The sequence below is a fragment of the Lissotriton helveticus genome, chromosome 2_1 (assembly GCF_964261635.1).
Source record: "Lissotriton helveticus chromosome 2_1, aLisHel1.1, whole genome shotgun sequence".
Lineage (NCBI taxonomy): Eukaryota > Metazoa > Chordata > Amphibia > Caudata > Salamandridae > Lissotriton > Lissotriton helveticus.
Genome location: NC_136059.1, coordinates 109,947,590 through 109,959,750, shown reverse-complemented (window position 1 = coordinate 109,959,750; position 12,161 = coordinate 109,947,590). Strand labels below are relative to the sequence as shown.

At 44.0% G+C, this 12,161-nt stretch overlaps 1 protein-coding gene across 2 annotated transcripts in view; it reads left to right on the top strand.

Annotated features, from left to right (window-relative positions):
* Window positions 1-12,161, top strand: part of LOC144819236 (PC-esterase domain-containing protein 1A-like) — a 359,196-nt gene that overhangs the window by 305,078 nt on the left and 41,957 nt on the right. For both annotated transcript variants that reach the window (XM_078677207.1, XM_078677208.1), the window contains one exon: window positions 1,399-1,623. In XM_078677207.1, the coding sequence (XP_078533333.1) occupies window positions 1,399-1,623 (225 nt within the window). The remainder of the gene's footprint in view (window positions 1-1,398; window positions 1,624-12,161) is intronic.

Sequence of the window (12,161 nt, the reverse complement as noted above, 5' to 3'; positions counted from 1 at the left end):
TTTACCCGTAACTATTTACCTGGTGGCAGTACCTTTTGGCAGAAAGCGGAGTTACATTCCCTGTCCGTGAATTTGTTATGCAGTTCTTTCAAAGACCATATGACTTCGAGAGGAAAACCATCCTTCATTAGGTGGTGTTGGAATTTCAGTTCAACCACCCTTTTTCACACAGACTAGAACCAAGAGGGTGCTCGGTCATTCCGATTTTACATCTTACGGGTTTGACATTTATTAAGGGCTTTTTGATGTCAATCTAGATACCCCAAAGAGCAAAAATCTGCTGCATGTGACTTTTCTTAAAGAATATTGCATTCAAAGCAGGGAAGGCATGATTGCTTAGGATTTGCAAGACATCCACTTAGTTTTCTCTACTTATTTCCAAACACATTTTCTCGACTGGAATGTCAGGGTGCAAACCTGGATTGAGAAGAGTTTGGGGTAGCTTTCGTGTGTATTTTTTCCTGTATTGAAGGCTCGGCTAATTGTCAATGCAGTATTGGTCAGTGTTTTTAAGAGGCAGAGAGGAGGACAGTGGTACATGTTAACCTCAAAGTTATGTACTTCACTGACCTCGGTTCTGATGGATTCAAATGTTCCACTTCAGCCTCCTTGTCCCTCATGCCAGGGAAAAAAAGGTTGTTGAAAATGTCTGACCACTGATGGGGCTGAGGGGAGAAGTGAAGTGTTGAGAACACTTTTTCTCCGTGACTGTGCAGTGTTGTTGCATAAAGTTGTGTAACTTTTTCTCACCCGACCAAATATAACCAATGAGTCTATTTTTGTGGGCTTTAGGGGCAGCAGAGAGGATGCCTAGTCTCAGGCTTTTTAGGCTTAATTGAGAGTTCCTGGTGTAAAAAGGAAAGGTAACACATGGCCATTTTGTCCGGATTTTTTATTCTAAAGATAGGCTGAGGTGGCTGCTTGTATTTTTTAACGTGACTTTTGTATCTAATTGGTTTGTAGCAGAGGTAAAGGATCTTGACAGGTGATTTGGTTTCACTGAAAATGCATTGATGTAATTGCAAGAAATGGTCTGAGCAGTAAGACGTACCCTAGCCCAGTGGCTTGCATCTGGACCAGATGTAGCTTAACGTGAACCACTAATAAACTCCTTGATGGTCATCTCCAAGTTCTCTTCCGCGCGTATAGTACGTACATGATCAAACTATCCTGTTGCTGTGGTAAAGTTTGTTTGTAGATCTTTGTATCAAGAACCGGGGTTTCTTCTGACCAGCCGAAAATTAGACTCCTACACTTCACACATTCCATCAGGAGCTTGGGTGTCAGTAGAACAGCCTTCACCTGCTACCACCATGTGTAAAGAGCTGACTGACCAGGGTCGTGCAAGGTAAGTGTTAATGCTTGTCTGGGCGCTAACGCAGTCTGCTTCTCTTCCAGGTCTGGAGTATGACGAGAACTCGGAGTACAGTGCGCCTAAGCGAACTAGGACTGAACGTTCTTATCAGCAAAGGCAGGCCGCGAAACACAAATTCGCCAGTATTGGCTCTCCTCTTTCATACTGTGCTGATAACTTGGAGCCACACTTTTATGATGACAGTCCAGTTTTCCACAGCAACTCCTCCCCAGGGTACACACATTTTGAGGACAGACCTGTCTATAATGGTAGGTATTAAACATTTTCCAAGCAAAAAAAATTGGCAAATGTATGCCACTGATGGACTTTCATGCGAGAGCTCTGCCAAGTGCACCTTTGCGCCGCGTATGCTGAATTTTTGGTTTAAAGTTACATAGAACATCTCCGCTTTGCAAACACTTCTGTGATAGTGTTATGACACAATATATTCCAAACTGCACTTCCAGCAAAACTCCTCTGTAAATAGGACGCGTACAAGTCTGTCTGAAGGCTAGAATGTCGATGAAGTTGGCATGTGTTACTAATTCTATCAAATTACCAACTCCTGGCTTCCTTGAACAGATCGATGCAGTCATAATGCGGTTTCTTTTGGGGAACAGAGGTGAGGTCTTGTGGGCTTGATAGGACTTCTGTACAGAAAAGAAAACTACAAAAGTAACTTTCTTCCCCAGATCATTCCCAGATTTGTTCAGAGTGGTATATAAGGTGGCAGAACCCTGCTGGCAGTACATTATTAATGGTGCTTTATATGCGAGTTCTTTGGTATGTTGTCTTAGGACGTATTCATTATAATTAGACCAGTTGGAGAAGCCCCCCACAATCCATCATCGGTTTTCAGTCTCCATCCAGTTTGTTGTGCCTAGAGCATACCCACCAGCCTGGAATGCCGCTACATTCCTGCTTAAACACATCAGGTCTTGTACAAAAAAAGAAATTAAGTAGATTATTATAGGAGTTTTAAATGCAGCATATTGCTGGAAATTACTTGGCCTCTTGGGTGCCTTGTTTGCAGTAAAAGCCCTTCAGGTGAGATTTGTTCATGTCTGCTTGGTTTTCATCCCTCCTTGGTATTGATTTCCAATTAGTTTATCAAGTCCATGTCTTGGACTCTTTTGGTTAATGTGATAGATGGCCATTGTCCTGCATAATCTAATAGCTGTTGTCCAGTCGGACTGAAGGTTGGACTTGCTTTGTATGCTAAAGCTCAAAGGGTCTATTTACTTTCTTTATGATCACTGTAATTGGTGTAGTAGTTAAAAACTCAACATAATGCAGTTAATTAGGGGTGTCATATAAGTACTGAAGTGTGGAGAAGCCAGGGTTGTATTCTGTGTTGTGTCCGACACTGGTATACTTTGATCCATGATGTGGCTTGTGGATTGTTTGGGTTATATCTGAGAGGACTGAAACTATCCACTTCGGGTCAGTTCTCTGGAGTACTATAATGGTGTTATTTTAATTTCTTCTCTTCCTCAAGCGCTGCTGCTATGTCCAACAAGTACAGCATCTGTCTTCATTTGGATTTAAGATCATCCTAGATTTGTGCAGATTTGTTTCCCATCAGTGGCCCAAATTCTACGTATTGGAGTAGGTGCTGGAGGGAGGTCACGGATGACGGGGTGATTGTCTGATTTTGGGTGGACTGCAACCTGGGTGAGAAAGTATCTAGGAACATTTGTGGGAAATTGTAGAATGTTGCAGTTGCCTTATAGTTGGTGTTGTGCCCCTTGGTGGATTTTATTTTTGAGATTGTTTTTTTAATTAGTTTTTTTCTTTTTTTTCTATTGATTAGGGACGTTTCCGTGCTGTCAGTTAAGAGAAGGATATCAGATATTGGGTTTGGTGGGCAAGGGTGTAGTAATGAGGTGAGAGGCTTTCCGATGTGTTGCTGGAGGAATGAGGTAACAGTGGCAGTGTGATGGGGATGAGAGGGTATTGGAATATGCAGTAGTATGGCCGGTGAGGCGAGATAGTAGTTGATGGATAGGTGTATAGGAAGGATGTCCGGAAAGGTTTTTGGGTATGTGATGGATTGTTTGAGAAAATGGTTCATGAGATAAGGATGTGAGGGGGTGATGTTGCAGGTGCAATGATACTACACTGAATTATGAAAAGAGAAAAATGGGAAAGTGTATGGTGGTTGCAAGAATGTGACTTGTATGTGTTTGCTATTTACATGGAGTTTGCCTAGCTGTTAGGCAATAAAACAATGTACAGGGTCAAAAAGATAGCGAAAGTGTGAGGAGACTGATTGCTGGTTTGCGGTCTGTGGCTTCATTATGTGGTGTCCTTTAGTGGTCTTCGGTTCTTTTCTTTTTTTTAAATTGGGGTTTGGCGAAGTCCTGATAGATACAGGAATATTGTTCCAAATTCTGGGTTGATGGATGGAGAAGACCAGTTGCTTTGTGCTGTGATTTTCTTTTTGGCAATACTTCATATCTAGTCTGACGGTGTCCTGACTGTGCAAGTGTGGATATGGTTATCTTGTCAGACTCAGCAAGGAGTGCCAGTTTCAATGGCTTTGTAAACGATGTAGATGGGTTTGAAGATATTGTTGACTGGAAAGAGAAACCAGTTGATTACAGTTGGGGAGGATGTTTGCGGGGCAGGGCGTTGTTGGTCAGATTTCTTTAGGCCTTCACAGAGGTGTAGCTGCAGTGTTTGATGTCCTTAAGATTAGATCAGATTAGAAGTTTGTAGCGAGCCTGGTTACTCCAACGGATTGTCCCCGGGCTAAGAATTCTTCCTCCTTGTCAGAAACGACCCCCGTCCATTGCTTCAGCACAATTCTGCCTGGATAACCTGAAGAACCACGTTTTTAATTTCCTAAGAAACAACGATTCTGATCGCTGCATCCAAAGATCCATCGGCAGTTGGTTACATTTTTTTGCTGCTAAAAAGCCAAACGATCTACCTCCGAACTGTGTTCTTCGCAATTTCGAACAAACAGCCTAGCCGTATCTGGAGACCTACGATTTCTAATAGATCTGTAAGGGGCAAGTAGAAGAAATAGATAACTAGGGCCTTTCTCATTTAAAATTCTGTGACAATAGCATAGGGTTATAAAAGTAACACTGTCCTGCACCGGCAGCCAGTGTAGTTCTACGAGAGCCGCTCCCACCAGGCTTTTCCTTGAGATGTTCAATAGTAAACGGGCTGCAGCATTCTGTATTCTCTGCAGCATTCTCATTCTACCTTTGGTGACCCTTAAGTAAAGAACATTTTAGTAGTCGAGGCAGGACAGGATGATTTTTTTTTTGTTTGTTTGTTTTTTTGCTGCCAGGGGTAACGGATCTAAGATTTTACATAACATCCTCAGTAGGCCAAAACGTGTACTGGACAAGCCTGATATTTGTTGTTCAAACAATAGTGAGTTATGAAACCACACCCCTTTTTTATTCTTGGGTTTAGGAACTGGGGTTAGACCTGTTTCAACTGGCCGCCAATTAGGAGCGGCCTCTGCTTCATTCTGTTCTAGCGTAATGATCAGCTGAGTGTCATCAGCGAGAAATACTAGCTTCACCGCATGTTTCACAACTATATCCGCTAAAGGGCGCATATAGACGTAAAATAATGTCAGGCTTAAAGCTGAGCCCTGTGGAACCCCTTGCAGCAAAGGTCGGGTTTCGGATTTGAAAGGCTGCTGCAAAATTTGGAAGGACCTATCTTGAAGAAAATTATTGATCCACTCCAAAGTACCACCTCTGACTATCGCCCACAGCCGCTCCAAAACAAAGTCATGGGATACCGTGTCAAAAGCAGCACTCTGGTCCTGTAGAATCAAAGCTGCCGTCTTACCTTAAACTGCGGTCATTTTCAACGATTCTGAGGCTAAAAGTAGCGCAGATTCAGTGCTATACAAACACAAACAACAGAAGACCTCTGAGGCGGAAGCCGGAGGTGGTGTGATTCGTGTTTTTAAAATTGCTTTCCTGTGATTATTTCTCATTTGTTAAAACTTGTGCCCATTCAGAGATCTCCTCTGCTTTTTAAAAACTCCTGCAAGCACTTACAGCGGATCGAGCACTGCTCCTTGCACCAGATTACACGGCCGCCATTGCTAGCGCTAAGCCACGCCCACTCGTTAGGCCACGCCCACCCTCCCAGCCTATTAAAAGCGCTGATTACAAGCGCGCCCACAGAAACAGAAGACCTCTGAGGCGGAAGCCGGAAGTGGTGTGATTCGTGTTTTTTAAATTGCTTTCCTGTGATTATTTCTCATTTGTTAAAACTTGTGCCCATTCAGAGATCTCTGCTTTTTAAAAACTCCTGCAAGCACTTACAGCGGATCGAGCGCTGCTCCTTGCACCAGATTACACGGCCGCCATCGCTAGCGCGAGGCCACGCCCACTCGTTAGGCCACGCCCACCCTCCCAGCCTATTAAAAGCGCTGATTACAAGCGCGCCCACAGAAACAGAAGACCTCTGAGGCGGAAGCCGGAGGTGGTGTGATTCGTGTTTTTAAAATTGCTTTCCTGTGATTATTTCTCATTTGTTAAAACGTGTGCCCATTCAGAGATCTCCTCTGCTTTTTAAAAACTCCTGCAAGCACTTACAGCGGATCGAGCGCTGCTCCTTGCACCAGATTACATGGCCGCCATCGCTAGCGCGAGGCCACGCCCACTCGTTAGGCCACGCCCACCCTCCCAGCCTATTAAAAGAGCTGATCACAAGCCTGCCCACAGAAACAGAAGACCTCTGAGGCGGAAGCCGGAGGTGGTGTGATTCGTGTTTTTAAAATTGCTTTCCTGTGATTATTTCTCAATTGTTAAAACTTGTGCCCATTCAGAGATCTCCTCTGCTTTTTAAAAACTCCTGCAAGCACTTACAGCGGATCGAGCGCTGCTCCTTGCACCGGATTACACGGCCGCCATCGCTAGCGCGAGGCCACGCCCACTCGTTAGGCCACGCCCACCCTTCCTCTCCATAAATGTGCTTCCTACGCAAGCACAGCGGACGAGCGCAGCGGGAGCGCCATTCGCCTAGGGCAAGCCCGTCTGCGCCCGTCCGCGGTCGTACGCGGTCCAGGGCCACAACCCCTGCTCCACCAGATGGCCACATACGGTGGAGCAAGCAGGATCTACTGAACTTATGCCACAATATCAACGATTCCTGCAAGCATAGTCTATGTGTGGAAAACGACATGGGCTGCGAACACTGTCACTTCTCATTTGACCATGGTAAGAATACAATCAATATGGGCTATACCTTGCACTGCGGACTGCTTAATGTACGCTCACTGAGAAAACACAGGCTAGACCTATATGATCTACTTACTGAGAACCAATGGGATCTTGTGTTTCTTACAGAGACATGGCTAGATAATGAGTCTACACCCTACGCCCTTGAGGCAATTCCAGGAGGGTACACAATACATAGACAGGATAGACCCACAGGCAGAGGAGGTGGAATCGCAATTATAGCCCGCGGAAATCTACGATGCCAGCTAGACCGCTCTCCCATCCTGGACAGTGAAGCAGGGAGCTTCACTATGAAAGTGAACAATAACTACACGCTAAAGGGCATACTAATTTACAGACCCCCAGGCCCCATAGCCAGGTTCGAGGAGAGTCTGGTTGAAGGAATCATAGAAACCGCACTGTGCAATGACAAGTTTCTGGTACTCGGGGATCTCAATCTACATCTCGATAACCCCTCAGACAACGTCAGTAAGAATTTTGGTCAGGCACTGAAAGCCCTCCAACTTACCCAAATTGTAAGAGGCCCTACCCATCAACTGGGTCATTTGCTGGACCCCATATTTGTCAACTGGGGGGAAGCAGAAGCTATGACCCCAATTCCCATTCCCTGGTCGGACCACTATTTGTTCCCTTTTTCCATACGAATCCCTGGAAGCAGACCCCCACAGCCACCAGTCATGTACCATCTCAAACGGAAATGGGCTACATTCTCTCAGTCTAAATTCTGTGCAGAACTAACGAAAGGAGGAAGCCCAGGAGGGAAGGATGCTGACACGGCCAATGCTAACCTCTGCACACGCATTAATCAGGCACTGGACTGCACAGCCCCTTTGCGAAAAACCACACCTGGATGACGTATAAACAAAACTGCCCCGTGGTTCAACGCGGAACTAAGAGCTCAGAAAACCGCACTGAAAAGAACCGAAAGAGAATGGCGCAAGACTTTCTCTGAAGAAACCAGAACCAATTATCTAACCGAGAGACGAACCTACCATAGACTAATCAGAAAGACGAAAACAGCATACTATACGACTAGGATCAGTGAGGCTGGTAACTCGACGAAAGAGCTGTTTTCACTCTACAAAACTCTTTCAAGCGGAAACTCAGCTACTGTCCCCGATGACTGCTCGCCAGAATTGTGTGACAAAATCGCAGATTTTTTCTCTGAAAAAATAACTAAAATCTACTCAGCATTCCCTACGCAGCCTAAAATCGGGGCAGACTTTGTTGAAAGCCCAAGGGAGTGGGGAGATAAACCAAGACTTACCAACTTTGTTACCCCTCCCACGGAAGATCTTCTAAAAATCTGTAGGTCGGTGAAGTCGGGCTCTCCTCGAGACCCAACCACACCCAAACGCCTGACGGACAGTCTAAGGGTACTAGAACCATACATCAGACATCTACTTGATGTATCTTTTAGCACCAGGACAGTACCTAGGGATTGGAAAAAGGCGGTTGTTCTGCCCCTCAGGAAGAAACCTACCATCAGTTTTGAGAAACTTGACAATCTCCGCCCTATCTCACTCCTGCCCTACCTGGCCAAGGTGGCTGAAAAAACGGTCAATATACAACTAATGGACTTCGTGGAAAAGGCTGCCCTATTGCATGACACCCAATTCGGATTCCGCCCCCGCCACTCTACAGAGTCCGCACTGCTGACTGCAGTTGAAACCCTACGTCAGGGGGTGGATGAGGGACATACCATGGCCCTCATCCTATTGGACCTGAGTGCAGTTTTCAACACTGTGGCGCACGACAACTTGCTACAGTGTCTGAACAACGGAGGAATATCCAAAGCTGCACTCCAATGGTTACAATCCTTCCTGACAGGAAGAAGCTTCCAGGTTCGCCAGGGTGACCACTACTCTAGAGACATAGGTTTGGGACAGGGCGTTCCCCAGGGTTCGTCTCTGAGCCCAACCTTGTTTAATCTCTGTGTCTCCAATGGCCACAATTGCCGTGAGTCACGGATTGAGCATTGTGTCATACGCCGATGACACGCAGCTGGCTATCTCCCTATCGCGTGCACCCGGTCTTGCGATGGACAGTTTCAGGGATTGCATGCAAGAACTTGCAACCTGGATGTCCACCAACTGCCTTAAATTAAACGGCAACAAGACCGAGGTGCTCGTTGTGGGGAGGAACCCATCTGCTTGGTCATCGGCGTGGTGGCCACCATGCCTGGGTGAAGCTCCCATACCCCGCCAGGGAGTAAAAAACCTTGGCGTATGGCTCGACGCTGACCTATCTTTTGGACCCCAAATAGACCGAGTTGCAGGTGTCTGTTTTAGTGTCCTAAAAATCATAAGGAAGGTCCTTGACCTCCTTCCTATGTCAGCACGGAAAACACTGGTACACACCCTTGTGACATCACGCCTAGACTACGGCAATCTACTCTACCTGGGTACCACCTGCAAAGCTATGAAGCGCCTTCAGGTAATACAGAACGCGGCAGCCCGTCTCATCCTAAAAATCCCCAAACGAACAGACACCAAATCCGCTCTCAAAACCCTCCACTGGTTGCCAGTAAAAAGCAGAGTAGAATTCAAAGCCCTCTGTACATGCCACCGCATCCTAGCGAAGAAATCACCTATCCCACTCCTGAACTTAGTGACAAGGTATACACCTGCACGCGATTTACGCTCCTCTTATGGGGGCCTACTTCAGGTTCCTAGGGTCAAAAGGGCCCGTATGGGCGGACGCTCCTTCCGTCATCTGGCAGCGAAAAGCTGGAATTCCCTCCCTCTCCATCTCCGTCTGGATTCTTCCGAAGCCAGCTTCCGCAAGAACCTAAAAACATACCTGTTCTCCAGATAACTGATCACTGGTCTCCAACCTCGCACAGAGTTCTTCAGTTGTAGCGCGGGGACACGCGTCTGCGTAACCAAGCGCTTTATAAGCTACCTTTATATATATATATACTGAAGCCTGATTGAGTCTCGTGAATCAAATGGTTTTCTTCAATGAATTTAGTCGGTTGGAGATTCTGACATTTTTCTGCTATTTTAGCATAGAAGGGAAGCAAGGATAAACGTCTCAAATTTTCGAGAGCATGGGATCCAGGGAAGGTTTCTTTACCAACTGAACCACCATCGCATGTTTCCAGTCACCTGGGACTTCCCATGAGTAAAGGGAGGAAACCATCAGGTTCGTGAACACCAGAGCAGTAGCTTCCTTCCCTCGTAACAAGTTAGAGGCATAATATCTGTGGGAGAACCTGATTTAACCGCTGAGAGAAGCTGAAAAGTATCCCTCACAGTAGGTGCTTGGAAATTAAATAGCCTTTCATTTAGTGATTTATCCTTAGGGGGGTTGAATTTCACGTTTCTGCTGGCCTCTGGAAAAGTGGCATACCTTTTATCGACTTCTATTTATTTTTCTGGCAAAAAAAAAAGCTAGCCACTTGATTGCAGTTATCTGTGGAATAAGGCAACAGTGAGCTGGCACATCAAAGGGAGGCAAGCTCTTTTACAAAGATATCATTATTTATTTATTTATTTAATGCGATTTTATATAGCGCGAACATTACCCGAAGGTGTCAGAGCACTTTACAAAAGAACCAGTTGCGTTACTTAAGGACTTTGGATTACATGAGTCACAATAAAAGATACAAACCGAAAAAAAATTCAAATGTACAGTTAGTCAAGGAAGACATACAAACAGAAAATATTGCAAATGTACAAGTTGTAAAGTCACTCAGGGAAGTGATACAAACGGATAAACTCTAAAATGACATAGGAATTATATATATGTGTGTGTATATATATATATATATATATATATTAGATTCACTGAAAAAACCATAGGTTATAGACCATATATAGTTAGGAATTAGCATTTAAAAAACCTTATTTTACTCACACAAAACCATTGAAATTCCATATATAGTTAGTTGCACTAACTATATATCGCGCACCCGCAATCCACTGCTGATGATGTCACATATTACATCATTCATGACATGGTCAGTGACATCACTGATGACATCACTGATGACATCTCAAATGACATCACTGATGACATCACTGATGACAACATCCAGTGACTGTATGTTTCTGTAAAGTTAAAATATGTCTTACATATTGAAGAATGAGTGGAAGTATAAGTGTCTGGACGAAGGATTTAGTAGGTGCATGACTGAATGTATGAGTGAGTGATTAAATGTGTCTCACTGAGTGCATGGGTTAGTGACTAAACTGTCTTAATTTGTGCATCATTGAGTCTGTTGTTCTGTAAACTGCTGCATGTGTTGATCAGTAGCTATATGAGTAACTATATGGGTTATTGATTGATTGTCCAAGTATTTGTATGGGAGACTGAGTGTGTGTGTGGCTGGCTGGGAGATGTGTGACTCTGTGCAGATCAATGTGTACTTGTATCAATGATTGTATAAGAGAGTAAGTATGTGTTAGTATATGTTTGAAAATGTAAGGTGCTCTATGTTTAACTGTATAGATTAGAAAATGGAAGTGTGATTGATTCTTTACAGGACTGACTAGGTGTGTGAGTAACTCCATGGATGAGTGGCAGAGTGTGAGTGTCTCTATAGGTGTATGAGTGCATATGATAGTGTTGTAAAGATGAGTGATTGTATGTATGAATGATTGTATGGGTGAATGAGTGAATGTGTGTGTAGACGTAGGAATCAGTGAGTGCGTATGTAGTAACTAGTATTGGTGTGTCAATGGTTTCAAAAATTATACTCTGTATTTAACACTGGGTGTAACAGAGGTTATATTAAAATGTGAGGAGATGCATTGTATTGTCACGTGAATGATATCATCAGTGATGTGGTCATTGATGTCAAATGAGATGTCATCAGTGATGTCATCAGTGATGTCATTTGAGATGTCATCAGTGATGTCATCAGTGATGTCACTGACCATGTCATGAATGATGTAATATGTGACATCATCAGCAGTGGATTGCGGGTGCGCGATATATAGTTAGTGCAACTAACTATATATGGAATTTCAATGGTTTTGTGTGAGTAAAATAAGGTTTTTTAAATGCTAATTCCTAACTATATATGGTCTATAACCTATGGTTTTTTCAGTGAATTTTCAAGGTTTTGTAAATGCTAATTCCTAACTATATATGGTCTATAACCTATCGTTTTTTCAGTGAATTTCAATGGTTTTTTAATAGCAAATATCATAAGCTGTCGAATGTCAAGTACGTGGTAAGTGAAAACATTTTCGTGTTTATGCACACTGATCTGCTTTGAATGGTGCCCCCCCCTCATTTCTATTAGGAGTACTCTCTCTTTGCAGATAGTGAAAGGTAGTTAACGCAGGCCTTTGCCCCCGTTGTAATACGTCGTGCCTGCTTCTCTCTCCATTTGATTGATTGTTATCCAAGTATTTACTGTTTTAGAATTGGTTCTCTTTGGTTCATTCTCTATTTACAAACAAACACAGAGTCGCAATACTCTGTTTAGTCTTTGCAGATAACGAAAAATCGTGTAAAAAAAAAGAAAAGGAATCGAGCAAAATCAGTAGCTGTTTCAAAGATGATCAAGAAGTTTATCTGAATGGAGAGGAATGCACTGAGACGCCAGATCATTCACTAATGTGTAGGCACAT